At 32.7% G+C, this 16,489-nt stretch overlaps 2 protein-coding genes across 2 annotated transcripts; one reads left to right on the plus strand and one right to left on the minus strand.

The window, feature by feature from the left end:
- Window positions 1-7,628: 7,628 nt before the first annotated feature.
- Window positions 7,629-9,633, minus strand: LOC120206458 (AMSH-like ubiquitin thioesterase 2). The gene is made up of 5 exons (XM_039206104.1): window positions 9,427-9,633; window positions 9,253-9,327; window positions 9,044-9,106; window positions 8,708-8,760; window positions 7,629-8,003 (listed from the first exon to the last, which is right to left on the minus strand). Exons 1-5 carry the CDS (start codon window positions 9,496-9,498, stop codon window positions 7,823-7,825), a joined length of 444 nt encoding a protein of 147 aa, XP_039062035.1. The 5' UTR covers window positions 9,499-9,633; the 3' UTR covers window positions 7,629-7,822.
- A 4,179-nt stretch (window positions 9,634-13,812) lies between these two features.
- On the plus strand, window positions 13,813-15,661 carry LOC120206492. Its single transcript, XM_039206127.1, has 3 exons — window positions 13,813-14,036; window positions 14,212-14,330; window positions 15,445-15,661. Exons 1-3 carry the CDS (start codon window positions 13,867-13,869, stop codon window positions 15,462-15,464), a joined length of 309 nt encoding a protein of 102 aa, XP_039062058.1. The 5' UTR covers window positions 13,813-13,866; the 3' UTR covers window positions 15,465-15,661.
- Window positions 15,662-16,489: the final 828 nt, after the last annotated feature.

Consider the following 16,489-nt stretch of genomic DNA (forward strand, 5'->3'; position numbering starts at 1 on the left):
ACTTGTTTATAAACATATGGTAGTATTTATGTTAACTTACATTATTTATTGTCGTATACCGTAGTAAATCTTCCCATTGCAAGGTTCGTTTCCTCTTCCAGGAAATAGCCCTGGGAATATTATTTGAAGTTTTTATTGCATATGTCTTCATGGCGGGAAAGGCCTTAAATATCCAAATCTACAAACAATATAATAACAAACATTAGTAATTGTTAAATAATTACTTATAATTTTGGAAACATTATATAAAAATTCTTACCTTAAAGGCCCAAATAAAGCCTGTCAAAGTGTATTTGGAACCATCGCCATGCAAACTTTTTCGATCATCCAAGGCAGACGATAACTTATTCCATGTAGCTTTCCATAAATACGAGCCCCACGGAAACAGGTTCCACGCATTTAGGTCTTCTACCAATTTGATTAGATCATTTGGAATAGGTTGTCTGGCCTCTCTGCCTAAAAAGCCAGCATGCAAAAGAATTAGAAGGCATACTCGGACAACGTCGACGTCATCCATCCGAGTAAAACCATCTTTATTATTCAAAAATCTTGTCAGGTCTTCTACGTGTAGACTCGGCCTCTACAGCTCAGGAAAAACCCGGGATAGCCATGATGGGCGGGTAATGTGTCTAGTGTACCGACCTACATCATCGTGTCCGAAGCGTAGACCGGTGATTAAGCAAAACTCCTCCCGCCCAAAACACGTATACGCCGGTGGAAAATCAAACCATATCTCTTCATCACGACGTTGTATAGTCTCTGGTAGATCTCTAGTCATGGTTTGAAGAAACAGGTGTGTCAACATCGCATCTCCACCGGGATGTTGTACTTTCAGCCATGGCCCGAAGCATGTATCCTCAAACATTTTTCTTTGTGCAGGTGAAAGCTTCGACGCAATTGTTTTGGCCAGGCTGACTTTATTTCTCAAGGTCAATTGAGCCGAATAAAAGTTCTACAAAAACAATAAACATACTAAATTAGATATACCAAAACTACACTGTGAAGATATACCAAAAACAATAATAAACATAAATAGTAGTAGTTTATTCTTCAAACTTAAATATGCAACACTGTGAATTTCGTATTTGTCTTTGTTTTTTGGTTGAAGTAATGCAATTCATTCAAGTTTCAATTTGCAGAAGAAGAATAGTTTCTGAAAATGAAAATCGCAACACGAAAATGACTATCGCAACGAGAGAATCGCAACGCGAAACTAAAATCGCGTTGCGATTTGCATTTCGCGTTGCGATTCTTGGTTGATTTAATAAGCAATCTAAGTGAAATGGTTAATCTATTATTGAAATTATCAGTAAACCTATCATCAATTTCAATATGAAAAACCTAATAATAATGCAAAAATTTCAAAAAGAAAATAATTAAAAAAACTAACCCTCGTTGGTTGATTTGGTTGATTTTCCATTTCTGATTGTGAGGGTGGCTCTGAGAGATTTAGATAGACGGATTTCGCCGGAGATGGGGACGGATTTCGTCGGAGATGGGTGAGAGAGTGAGAGATGGAGATGGGACTGAGTTGTGATTTTAGGTTTTAGGTTATGAGTTGCGATTACGGGATATACTGTGGACAGTTCAGTGTTCCAATATATTTATATTCATGTTTGGAATTTAAAAATAAAATACTTGGCCAGGATACTAATGGCGCTTTGAAAATCGCATTGCGATTATGTATTATCGCGTTGCGAAAGTCAGTATCGCGTTGCGAAAGTAAGTATCTCGTTGCGATTTTTTATTATCGCATTGCGATAGTCAGTATCGCATTGCGATTTTCTCAATTCGCGTTGCGATTTACTTATTCGCATTGCGAATTGGGAAAATCGCAACGATACTGTAGACCATCGCAACGCGATTTTCAACTATCGCATTGCGAAAATGCAACGCGAATTTGCGATAATGGAGATCGCGTTGCGAATTAGCGATCGCATTGCGATTTTGTTGGTCATTTTGGAAAATCCGGAAAAAGTTGGTTAAAATCGTATATTATATGGGATTTTTGGTCACTGAGGTTATTTTCTCTTAAAAAAAAGAGAAAATAACCTCAGTGACTAAAAATTTCAGATAATATATTATTTTGACCAACTTTTTTTGGATTTGCGAAAATGACCAACAAAATCGCAATGCGATCTCTAATTCGCATTGCGATCTCCACTATCGCAAATTCGCGTTGCATTTCGCGTTGCGATTTTCCATTTCGCGTTGCGATAGTTGAAAATCGCGTTGCGATTTTCCATTTCGCGTTGCGATTTTCCATTTCGCGTTGCGATTTTCCAAATTCGTTGCGATAGTTTACAGTTGTCGTTACGATTTTCCAAATTCGTTGTGATAGTTAAAAAAAAGATTTTGTTTCTTAAGAATTTTCTCTAAAAAGATAGTATTCGTGCGGACGTGTCAAAGACACGTATTACCATTACCATTACCACGACCACGACCACGACCACGACCACGACCACGACCACGACCACGACCCTACCCGAGACGGACGGCGGCGGCGGCGCGCGAGAGTCCCCCTTGTTCTCTATCACTCAACAATGAAGTAGGAAAGCCAAGCCTTAAATACCATTCCCAATAGTGTTTTCAATACTATGTGGGATTTGAGCATTACCAACACTTGTTCCCAATACTATGTGGGATTGAGCCTTAAATAGTGATATTATTTTTGAATGTTTTGCTTAAAATTGCAATAATCGCGATTGATTGTAGATTGACTTTTAATTATGACATATTTAATCGTATAATACTAATGCAATTGGTTGCTGATTTAGTTATTTTAAGGTGCATGATTGTTAATTGTTTCCTAAATAATCACATTGTATTAGAAACAAGTGTTGGTAATGCTCAATCCCACATTGTATTGGAAACACTATTGGGAATGGTATTTAAGACTTGGCTTTCCCACTTTCTTGTTGAGTGATAGGGAACAAGGGGGACTCTCGCGCACCGCCGCCGCCGCCGCCGTCCCGTCTCGGGTTGTGGTCGTGGTCGTGGTCGTACGTGTCTTCGATACGTCCGCGCGGATACTATCTTTTTAGAGAAAATTCTTAAGAAACAAAATCTTTTTTTTCAACGAATTTGGAAAATCGCAACAACAACTGTAGACTATCGCAACGAATTTGGAAAATCGCAACGAATTTGGAAAATCGCAACGACAACTGTAGATGATCGCAACGCGAAATGGAAAATCGCAACACGAATTTCAACTATCGTAACGCGATTTTCAACTATCGCAACGTGAAATGGAAAATCGCAACGCGAAATGGAAAATCGCAACGCGATTTTCAACTATCGCAACGCGAAATGGAAAAACGCAACGCGATTTTCAACTATCGCAACGCGAAATGCAACGCGAATTTATGATAGTGGAGATCGCAATGCGAATTAGAGATCGCATTGCGATTTTGTTGGTCATTTTCGCAAATCCAAAAAATATTGGTTAAAATCGTATATTATCTAAGATTTTTGATCACTGAGGTTATTTTCTCTTAAAAAAAACACCTTTGAATAGAAGGGTAAAAAAAATGTCGTTAGGTTGACAAATGTCCCTATTTGGAATAGATAAGACAACTTTTTTTTTCTTTTACTTTTACAACTAATATTAACTACACGCGTCGAGTATCTTTATGGTACAAGTTGCAACCTCTTTTTATGTCATAGTTTGTGTATCGATGAACTTTCACAAATATTTTTCTTAAAAGTGCTTTTAAAAATTGTAATTTTGGGATTATCGTAAGGCTACATATGGTTGGTGTGGATGAATTTCGCAGCACATTATTCCCTTTTCAATTTATGAATGAAAGTTTAAATAAGTTTCGTAAACGAAAAAAAAAACTTTTTTTTTTTACATTCAGAAAAGAGCTGTTGGTATATGACAGCTCGGAACGCAACTCTATTATTTGGTTCACAGACGGAAACGTGGGGGGTGACCTTTCCCTGCATCTTCTCGTGCAAATTGCTCAACCTAAAGGCTAAACCCGACCAATTTTACCGAGGGGACCATCCTTTCACCACACTTTTTTTACACTTGTCCCACTTAAAAATTAACATAAGCAAAACATAAAATGAAAGAAAATAAAATACTTGTACAAGATATCTACAAATTATACTCATTCGGAACGATTTTTTTTTTAATTTTTAAAATATTTTATAACGACGACTCACATTTTAAATTGATCTTTAAATTTTAAAATATTCGATTTTAGTTTTTAAATTACGACTCACGTTTTAAATTGATCTCTAAATTTTAAAATATTCTATTTCAATATTTAAAACATTAGTATTAATCTGTTTTAATTATTCTATTAGCGTACCTTTAGTTCTGCCCATTAAAAATTTTAATATACTTTTTGGTCATATAAATTAAACCTATAACCTTCCAAAAAAATTATCAAGATTCTTTAAACATGTTAAATTTCTAGACCACGAATTCATTTCTCAAGACCATAAAAAATTAATTTTCTTAGGTCACAACTTCATTCTCAAGAGCTTCAAAAATCAGTAGAGTACGATACATTAACAAAAGAATCAAAATAATAATTTGAGAACATACAAAAAAAATTAAGATTTAAGAACCAAATTAGAATGGGTTCAAAGTTTATGGACTAATATAAAGTGTTCTAAATTTAGAGACCAATTTAAAATGGGAACCATAATTTAGGGACCTCTACAATTAACTCCAAAAGACAATGCCAATAAATAACATAACCATGTAAGTGTGTCAAATGAAAATATTTTGATTATCTAAAACTTTTGATAATAAATGAAAATATGATACAAATCCATGTCAGTAAACTTCGGGTAAAGGATGAATTTGCTAAGCTCGACGAACACCGTTGAACATCATTAATGATGAGAACTATTGAGCACTAATAATTTAATTTATAAAAATTTAAAATCTTAAAAAACTCAACATACAATTATAAATTATATAAAATTTTCAATAAATTATAAAAATTTCCAATTTCTTTTAACAATAATTGGATCAAAAACCAACCCCTAAATTAATAAATCCAAAATATTTAAAAATTGATATTTGATCCAATTATTGTTAAAAAAATTATGAAAAAATAATTTAATTAATATTTTATTTTAAATAATTTTGCTTTAATTTTTTTAACTAATTTATAATTATACGTTGAGTCTTTTAAAATTTTAAATTTTAATAAATTAAATTAATAATATTTAACGATATTCATCGTTATTAGTGCTCAACTGTATGCGTATAAGGTTGTAGAATTTTCCTTTGGTAAATACAACACTAGAAACGAATAGCAAGATTGATTTAACATATACGTTGACAGAGAAAAAATTGATACATTTAATGTGTTTGATTGACAAAAAAATAATTTGCCAAAGTATAATTATTCCATACAACTCAACGAGACGCCAATTAAAAACGAATAAAAGAAAGTTGTTATTCGCTTTATTCCTCTAATTTTCAGTCCATATAAAAATTGAATACTATGATTATGCTCAGGAATGGACATGACCCGACGGATTTCGACCCGATTTGATCAGATCGATTTTTTTAAAAAAAATTAGGTTTAGGTGGAGTCGGGTCGGGATTTTTTTAATTTGATGTTCGAGTCGGATTGGGTCGGGTTCGGGTTTAGGATGAAAAATATCCAACCCGAAAAAAATATATTTTTTCTTATATATTTAAAAATAATTATAATAATAACCCTCTATATATTATTTTTTTCAATTAAATCATTAGTTTTATTGAATAAAAATAATATTTTTATTATTATTTCATGTCGGGTCGGGTTTTTAAGTTATATACCAGGTCAAGGTCGGGTCAGATGGAATCTTGTTTTGATCTGGTCGGATCTAAGGTAGAGGATTCATTGTTATCGGGTTAGGTCGGGTGGACCAAAACCCGACCCATACCCATCCCTAATTATGCTCTAATGACACCCAATTTAGTATAACTCAAACAATTACACCCAAATCTATTTATCGGACGACTTTTCGAACACACCCTCAATAATTTTGTCATATTGATGCATTCCAAAGGAGATCTCAAAATCAAATTAGAATAGTTCTAACCTTCCGGTCCCATGTCCTATAAAGAAGATGAATGAAGGCCACAGAATAAGTTCTTGCTGCCACCTATCTTTAATAGAGTCAGAACTTTTAGACATTCAACTTTCTGTAATATATACATAAAATATCTAAATTGCATGAAACAGGATGATCCTCGAGACAAACAAACGAGTTGGGGCCCTAACAACATTATGTTCAAACAACCGTGTACTTTATTTGTAGTCTGAATGTCGGGTAGAGTTTAGTCCGGACAATTGTCATTGTTTGGGCAAACAATAATCATCTAATAAAAGCATATATACATCAAACCGAAACATAGTTCAAATGGTTCGTAGAGTTTAAGAGATGGCACCTAATAGATCTGGGTTCGTTTTAACATCGGCAACCTTTAATCCCTAGACTAAATCCTACAAACAAGCGTATCGATTAGTGTTATACCTCTGAAGATAATCTCTAGAAACTACTAACTCTTCGTTAACAAAGACTCTTGGGGAGATTTTCAGGAGAGATTTTCCGTTTATTAGAGACTCTAAGGAGCCCGCATCCTCCGGACGCAGGTCTCCGAACCATCTACAGTGCATAGATAAGATCTTTGACAAACCCATATGACCTACCAAAGTGAAATTCAAGATCTAACGACAAGATCTATTTAGTCTGCTGACCTACAAATAACTATAATGACTATGTTTGACACCACCAGCTAGAAGCACTATACCCAACATCTATAACTGAGTAGGGGGATCCCAGCATCCATAATCTTCTTCCTTATGACCAACTCTCACACATAGAAACACCAGCCAATGGCCATTCTCTCATCGGTCGAGACTCTCCGTCTAAATTAGGAGTGAACCACCAACAGCTGACATGACATCAACAGTCAGCAAAGTGATACTATAATTGGGGACCACATTCAAAAAAGTATGAATGTGAAAAGCTCTTTCAAGTCTCGAGATCAGTACAGATTCCCTATTACATGCAAGAAATGGACCAATGACAGATGATGTCCTCTAGAAAGTTGAAAGGCCGGGAAAGGAAAGCGAACCAAGAAAAAGGACGTAGGTTTCCCTAGGACAAGGGCAGAGCCGAGCTTTTTTCTCAGCAAGGGGATCAAAATAACACTAACAGAAACTATACACAACATTCTCTACACAAGTAAAGTTTACTACTTTATTCCAAAACCGATAAAAATCAATGAATTATTAGGAACCAATAGCCAAACCTATCTTCATAAAGGTTCAATCTGTTCTCTCCTAATGATTCATATACTTTAGTTAAATTCTCTTTTAAATATATATGGATTACAAAGATATAGATAATATTAAAAAAAAAGAAAGATGTAAATGTAAAGATAAAAACACAAATGTTTTGGTAAGATGAAGTTGATCTTACCAGAATAAGAATACAAGTTCTCTACCATTACAGATCATGTCGATTGCAAAAGTGATTTAGGTTAGAAGAAAAGTTCTATATGGGCGACTTCAAAAATATTCAGGGCGTCGAAGGAGAGGTCTTGGTCCTCCGAATCCCATCACAGCATCTGGAAGACTTCGTTATTAGTGTAAAATAACTAATTCTAAACAAAATTAAATGCACGCATAACAAGTAAAAATGTAATTTATTAAAACACAATATAGGAGCATCCTCATCATTATTACATACGATGACTAGTAGTATGCTCGCTTATCAAAAGAAATACCGTTTCCTATCAGCAATATTCTGTTATGTGACATGCAGGTTGCAGCCATTTAATTGTGGACATTTTCATATTTCAGCGCCGGTCAAAGATCTCAAACCTTAGATTTGAATTTGTGTAGACATGAGTGCAGTGTTCATATATGGGGCTCCCATTTACTGTTTCTTTGTGAGAATGAAATTGAGATCCTTTCTCTTGGCATTCTTTCAGGACACTCATTCCACTGGGATCGGATATTCGGAATATCCCATAACTCCTGGAAAGAAATCCAATAATGAAAGCTCAATGCTATTAACTTGATCATGACTTTAAAACAATTGCACACAAAGCATATCTTATACTTTTTTTAACTTAAATAGAGAGGACTCATTTTTTTATGCAAAAATTTTGCAATTAGTGCATGTCTGTTGAGGCTGTCTCACCTAGAATTTGATTCTAAATTTAATATTTTGCCATATAAACATCTAGAACTAATTTGTTTGAGAGTATAATTTGAGGGCTACACAGTGAGCCTGCAGCTGCCCTGAAAATACAGATGAACTAGAAAGAAACAAAGTCAACATTGATCAAAGTCTGCTTATACCAGCTAGATTCATATTTTACACTTCATAGAATGTGAAGAAAAGTGAAATTTTGATAGATATGTGAGAAGTAGCCTAAAACCAATCCATCTTTATATCAAAGGCACATCTGTCTTACATATAAAGGCAATGAATAGATAATGTAGGATGATGTGTCCATGATAGGAAGCAATACTCACATGTTAGTACGTTACAGAGGCCAAAGGGAAGTCTTGCATATTGGAGACCAAGAAATATATAATTAATCAGCATGATGGAAAACCAAAATAAAGAAAGTGGATCAAAAATAAACCTAGATAAACAGATGAAGCATTATCAGTATTATCTGTGACATAATCCAAGTTGTCAACAATTCAATCATTGTGTGTGAGGGGCAGACCTTGAATTATCAGTAGGAGCCACAACAATGGCAAAAGCCTCTGGCACCATCACCTGAAAATAATTTGAGAAATGTCATACTGTGGCAATAATCTTACTGTAGATTTGGTTTGCTGTGATGTAATAGAGTAGGAGTTGAATGCTATTCGGTAGGAATGGAATAGAGAAGTAATAGTATTGCATTGTTTGGTTGAGTGAACGGAATATAGTAATAGTATTACATTGTTTGTTTTGATAAGACAGTTATCCAGAGAGGAATAAATAGATTGGAGTCTAGGATGATCTAGACCCAATCTTTGAGCAATAATTGGGCTGCATAAACGATTAACATAATTACCTGATACGAGTATTGAGTATGGAGATCTACTGATGACATGAAACAACTCTGAGAAGTATGTGTCTGAAAGAAGACAAGAAACATGAAACTGAGGTCAGTTTGAGGGCGTAGTGGTACTTGCCTTTGAGAATTTCACCTATTTCTTGTGAATCTAGGAGCAAAGAAACAGAAATCTAAACGAAACTAATATAAAAAAGAAGTGAACATACATGTATCCATCCCACTGGGAAAAGTGACCGCTCATTTTGTATGGCAAATATTTCCTCCTCACTAATAGCCTGACACTGTTGTTCATTATTGACAAGTTAACAGCAGAAAGTGCCAAGTGTAAGACAAAGTAAAATATTAAAGTGAATCAAGGTGATAAATTCCGTCACACTTGCAGAATTTGAAGTTGATTCCTGTTTAGGTATTATCCGTGTGGTTACATAGAAAGTTCCCCTTTCCTGTTTCATTAAGGAAAAGGAAGTAAAATTGGTGACTTTAATAATGGAATTAGGCAGACTAGTTCAATCAGATTCAAATAAGAAACTCAAGTATGACAAGAATGAATCTAGACCAACTATAGTGTTTAACACATTAGCAGACATTAGTTTGAACTGAAAAATCACTTCACCTAAATGATGTTGTTGAAAGTAGGGGCGAGTATTCAATCGAGTCGAGTCAAAAAAATTCGAGTTGACGAGTCCTATTTTATCAGCCAAATTTTATTTGAATTTTTTTCGAGTATAGTTGAGTTGTTCGAGTTTCTATTCAAATTTAATTGTAATTATTTATAATATTTAGTAATAATTGGTTCTAATTTAAAAGAATTTCTCTAACCATATATATATATATATATATATCTCAGTATCTTCATATTTTTCACATGTATAAGTAAGATTTGTAAAGTTATTTAATAAATCAAATACCATCTAAAATTATAAAATATATATATAATGTTTTTTTTAAGAAGGGAATTAAGGAAGAAGTATTGATGAGATTATAAATGATTCAAATAATTGATGGGAATAAAGAATTTGGAAAAAAAATAATTAAAGGACCAAATTGAATAAAAGGTAAAATTGAGTATATGTAAGAGAATATAAGGTACATGAGTTTAAGGTGCGCACTAGGCACAACACTGTGCCAAATCATAACTGAAACTGAGATATGATGCACTTCAGTTCAATCATAACATGAATGAGTACCAACGGTGTTGAAAATTGATACACGAATATACCAAAGATGAACTGATAACTGAACATTGATACACGAATGTATCAAAGCTGAACTGATAAGTACTCACTTAATGGCTTGCCAAATGTACCTACGACTCTCAATGTAATATACAATGGACTTATATTTATCAAGACTTATATTTATCATCATAAAATCATTTATTAATATGTATCTGATAACTGTAAAATATTTGATATTGATAATTATTTGATAACTGTAAATATTTAGAATTCATCATCATAAATATCATACTTGGGCAGTTCATACCCAAAATCATTCATAAAACTTGATGTAAAATTTTATAGAATTATTTCATACTAAAATTTATAAATCATACTGGAAAACAAAATGATGTTAACTTATCACAAGTCGAGGACGACTATAATAATCAAACAAGCAAATTGCACTCACTTTAACACTTTATTATTATTAAATCAAAATATAAGTCTCACTAAGATTTAGATTTAAATAATTTATCTTCCACTACTTTCAATATATAATTTATCAAAATTCTATATTCATGTAGTTTGCACTACCTTTAAATAAATATTATTTTGTATTAATTAATATATTGAAAAATTATTCTGTTTGCACTAATGAAAACTAGACTCAAATACGAATCTAAACATATAAGACATTCCTTCTAGTTCCACTTTTACAATTTATAACGAATTTTCAAAGTTAAATGATAAAGTTGTTTCGGCAGAATCTGCTGCCTCGTTTTCTGTCCTATCATCGATTAAAAATTCATATCTTTTTGTGTACACCTCGAAATTAGTCACCGTCTGTTTTAAACGAATCTAGACTGATACATGAATCTAATGGTATGGATATCATCCTCTAATCAATCCTTTATAATTTACGGTGAATTTCTAAACTCGTTGTTCAAATTCTAATTTCTAGACAACTTTCCTTAATTAGCATTCTTAGCTTAATTTCATAACTCTGTAAGTTTTTTAAAAAAACAAACCTTTAGGCTAGAATCATAATTTACATAACATTAGGAGTCACTTCTTATCGTAGTAACTCCGTCCCTGGCTCATCGCAAGCCAATGTTGTACGATAACACAAATGCGAATTAAATGCACTCACCTTTACCTTCATGTCAAATTTCCTCCTCGATAATCTTCTCGATTCCCACACTTTTTCCTTCCCTTTTAAGCTACTTGAATCACTAAATTTACCTTGATTTACCGACATTATATAATAACATAAAATATTCAAACTATATGTTAGCATCAAACTAACATGATCTAAACTTAAATATAAAAATTCAATAGAAATAAGTCCGATACTTAAATAGATATAAATCTAAATCGTATTTCCATCGTAACTTTCAAACTTCTTAAAATACTTATTCGGTCCTATGAATATTTATTTTCACTATCAACCCTTCAATTTTTGCCAACTACACAATCAAACCACTAATAATGAATTATTTCTAGAATTCACCTTAACTTTTCTATTAACTTCATAGTGATCCTTCATCATTATGATTATTTCACATTAATAACATAAAATTTCCAACACCTTCATAAAGTATTCAAATCAATACTTAAACATTCAAAAGCTTGTAAATTCATCATATACTTCCTTAAACTTTGTCAATTCACTTCCAATCTCTGTAAACTTGTAATCTGATTCAAACTTAGTAGTTAAACAAAAATTTCAGCAAGCTTCCAGAATTTTCAGAATTGTCCTAATTTACGCAAATGACACTTCTACATTTATTAACTTGCAAACAACCAAACTCTTACCAAATTTTCAACTTGGTTCCAAATAACTTTCCAACTTAATTTTCCAGCATCTAAATATTAAATAGTATCATTGAATACTCCAAATCTCACATTTATACAATAATGTCCCAAAATCCTTAAAACTTGTAAACTAGCTTTTTTTCACTTTCAAGGTTCCAGATTGATCTAAATTGATCTTCAAGTCACTTATAACACTTCTAATATCAATTCTAAACCATAGAAAATTTTTCAATATTTTCCCCTAATTTTTCCCCAATTGGTCAAATATCACTAAGTACGTAGGGTGAACTTTTTCATTCAATTTCAAACATGAATTCAACTTCCTTACATTAAATTCATGCTATTCTAACCATAACAACATCAATATCCCAACATTTCCAAAAACCCTAATTATGCCAAAACATGTACACATCAAATTAATCATCATACATGCTTTAAAATTAATCTCCAACATCAAAAACATAAAAACCATTCATCAATTCTTCAATCTCCATAACCCCTACATAAACCCTAACTTTAAATCTCAACATATAAGCATCTTCACCATGAAATATTGGTGTCAAAAGATAGAGAATTTGATGTAGAACATTTTTTTATTTCACAACTTTTTCCAAAATCTTACTAAAATAACTAAAAAATGAAAAGAATTTTTTTTTCTTACCTTGAAGGGGTTCACAGCAGCAACTGATGGAGGAAGAAGAATTCTAAAATCGTCTAGACATTTTCTAATACACATGGCAATTTAATTGAATTTAAAATTCAATTCTTGAGAATTCCCATTTTTGCATTAAGGAAATCTTAAAATTTACCAAATGCCATTTCCATATTCTCCATTAAAATATTCTTTGGTCAAAGATGAATCAACTTGGCTTTGACTTTCTAATTTGTCCATGCAATTTTCAAAAATTGCATTTTAAGTTTGATATATGGTGCTTTTTTTAAGTTTGATAGAAGATGTTAAAAATTCCATGGCCAATTTAACACAAACTAATCGTGAAGAAAAGGAAAGGAAAAGAAAAAAGGGATGAGTTCTTATCTTTTTGTACTTCATGTAAGAAAAAAGTCTGGGCTTAGATTCATTCTTATAATTTTCCCATTACACCTTTCGAGTTAATTGTTTTATAAAGGTTTCATCTTTTTAATTCTCATTGTCACCTCAAATTTTGCAATGCTTCTTAAATAAGCCCCATTTGAAATTAAATAAGAATATATAATGATAAAATTAGACATTTTATTTTGAGGGACCAATTATTGAAAATAATTTTAACAATAATTCTACGCCTATAAGTTTATTAGTTTTAGAGTTTTACAAAATTCTTTAACCACGAGCCAATCCCAACCCATGAGAACTCCTAATCCCACCCCACCTCACCGTAATCAATACATAAACAAATTCAAAGCTTACTTTTAAAACAAAATTTCATGAATTGCATATATTCAGCCCAGAAACAGCAACTCCATCTTCGTCAAAATAAGGATAAAATACATCATTTCTTGAAGGTGGACAACGATTATTTTAAGTCTTTTTAAATTTAATAATAATAAAATAAGTCTTTAATTTTGAGGGTCAATTTACTATAAATTATTTATTATAAATAATTTTTACATTAAATAATAATAGTAAATTCTACATCATACAAAATCAATAATAAAATAATCTAAAATGTTGAAAACCGAAATAATTCGAAAATTTAGTGAGTAAATTAGAAAAATTAAGAGTACATTGAGTAAAATAAAAGATAATAAAGTTTAGAGAAGAATATTACAATTCACCCTCAAAATAAAACTAAAAAAAAAGAGATTTGAGGTTTTAGGGTTCAGGGTTTTTGGGAACCCAGAGGAAACATGGCGGCTTTTTCTGGAAGAAGAACCCTGGGGTTTTCATGCGCTTCAGCCAAGACCATTTTGACCCATTTACCATCATCAAGACCTGCTAATAACAAGCTGGCTGACCTTTTCTCTCCTACCAAAATCTCTGCTTCTCGATTCTCTCTCCGCAATCTCACTTCTTGCAGGTTTTACCTCCATTTTCAAAGTTATTGCTTCATTTCTTTGCTACAAAATTTTATGGGTATTTTACTCTCACTTTTTCTATTGCTTCTAGTAATTTTTTTGGAACCTTTCTATGGATTTTTTTTTCTGGTTTATTCTAAATTCTGAGTAAGAATTTGCTTGATGTTTCTGTTTTAGGCTCCCACTGGAATTGGGTGGTGCAGTAACTTTGATGCCATTGCATAGTGTTACGGCTTCTGCTTTGTTCACTTCATTGTTGTCCTTGCATAATCAAAGCTGGGGGTGTTTGTCTGAAGGTAATTTCTGCTGCCTATGCTAACTTTTGTTTTTATCTTCTTCTTTAGCTTATTGTAGTGGTTTTTGAGTTGCATTATAGCAGTGTATTAGTGTCTGAAATGTCTATTCGTTGCTGCATTATATGTCTCTTTTTTTTAGGGAAGAAAATGTAATCGTGTTTGAGATATTTTGCCCTTTGATTGGTGAACAGAATGGTAGACAAAAAGTTTTGGGGATGTACATTATAATGAACATCATTGTAGACAGTCTCTTATTGTTTTCCGTTCTTTGGCGAAACATGGCCGGGCGCAGGATTATATGCTGGTTGGGGGGGGGGAGATTATCAATAGACAATACAAAAAAAAATTATTGTGCAACTATTCGCTTTAGATGTTGGGAAATTTCCCTTGATGCCTCCAATGTTATTGTTGTCACTGCCATGTTCAAATATGCTGCCAGCCACTTTAGTAGTGAAGAAACCTCGGTGTTGTCTTTTTTGTTTTTATACCTTTTCTCTTAGATTTCTTGTATCTCTTTAGGAAGTCTTTGAGTGAAATTTTGTTAACATCATCGTGCTACAACACTTTGTTTTCAAATATATATATATATATGTATACACAAAAAAAGCAGTTACCAGCTGTAAATATTTTCTTCTCCTTGGGAAACTTAAACTGGCTATTTTCTGATCTTCATCTTTCAATTGAAGGAGTTGACTGTTGCGAATGGGTTATAGCAAGTTGTTTTTGAAATTTAATCTTCTGCCAAAACTTCTTATTGCTCTTTAAATTTTCAATCTATCCGAAGTTGTTGACACCCCTTGAAACTATTTTTCAGAAACATCTTCGTGCATACATTTTATACTGCAGCGGTTTTTTCATTTACTAACCCTTATAAGCCATGTGTTCCATCTTAATTGTGGTTTTACATACTCTTGCATGCAATGGAAGGCTTTATCGGTTTTAGTCGTATGAGCATGTTGAAGCGGCATATAATTTCATAAACTTGAAACACTTGAATAAACATCACTTTCTGTTTAGTTGGATGCATATCTGTCATCAGTTTCCAGAATAAGTGTATTATAGCACGATGCCTTTGACTAGTGCGGCTATTGATCGATTTGGACTATTCTAACAGGATTTGCAACTCCTCTATAGCATCACCTGCTGCTATCGTCGATGCTGCTCAGACCATCATCTGCAGAAGATTTTGTTTCTCTGCTTGTTTCAGATCAAACATAATATTGAACCTTGGAAAGGGGAGTTGCATGTTGTCTCTTGCCGCCATGTTGTGTAATAAGATTTTTTTCATTACCTGACGTTTCTTGAATGTCCCAAGAAATTGGCATTTCGAGCGAGATTCATTGAATGTCTGGGTTGACAATCATAAGGTTGGTTTTACCTTATGGTTGTTTTATAAGTACCATTGGAGTTGGAATTAAAATTTCATTTAAAGGGTACCAGTAGAGTTGATTGTTTCTTTTTTGTTTCCTTTAATTGAAACCGTATCCTTCCGGTCATAACGTTGCAACCTACCTCATTGATACTGAGGTAAGATATGTTCGGGATTTTCTTAACTATTTGATAATGCATTACAATTTGCGGATGCAGTGTTCAAATCTAATTTGACTTTACTCGATCTAAATGTACATATATAGCTCATTTTAATAAATAAGTAAAATAAAGACTTAGTTAAAAAAATATCAATTATCTCTAAATATATAAGAGATAATTATAGAGTTATATCGAGTTAGATCAAATTAATTTTTTTTACTTTAAATCTAAATTTAACATGATTTGATTCTATTCCAAAATCATTTCATTACCGTCCAACATGAATTTTGTTATTTTAAAAACAAATAACCAATCCAATAAAATTGGATCGAGTTAAACTAGTAGGTAAAATATACATTCCTATCTATTCATTTATGAAGTTGGATTGGTAGGGACTTCTTATCTGGATAAATATAGCTTCGCCCCTAAACAATCGGGAGAGAGAATCCAATATTGGAATTTTCAAAAGAAGGCTACAGAGTTAGTAAAACGACGTCGTTTACATAGTTACGGATTATCCTAATCGCAAGTAAAGCAGGTGAGCAACCGGAACCAAACGTATTCCCATTTGTATAATTAAAAATCATTATGACAAAGAAGCCCGAACTTATGACCGTTGTCCCAACATT

The sequence above is a fragment of the Hibiscus syriacus genome, unplaced genomic scaffold (genome assembly GCF_006381635.1).
Source record: "Hibiscus syriacus cultivar Baekdansim isolate YM2019G1 unplaced genomic scaffold, ASM638163v2 tig00013808_pilon, whole genome shotgun sequence".
NCBI classification, from domain to species: Eukaryota; Viridiplantae; Streptophyta; class Magnoliopsida; order Malvales; family Malvaceae; genus Hibiscus; species Hibiscus syriacus.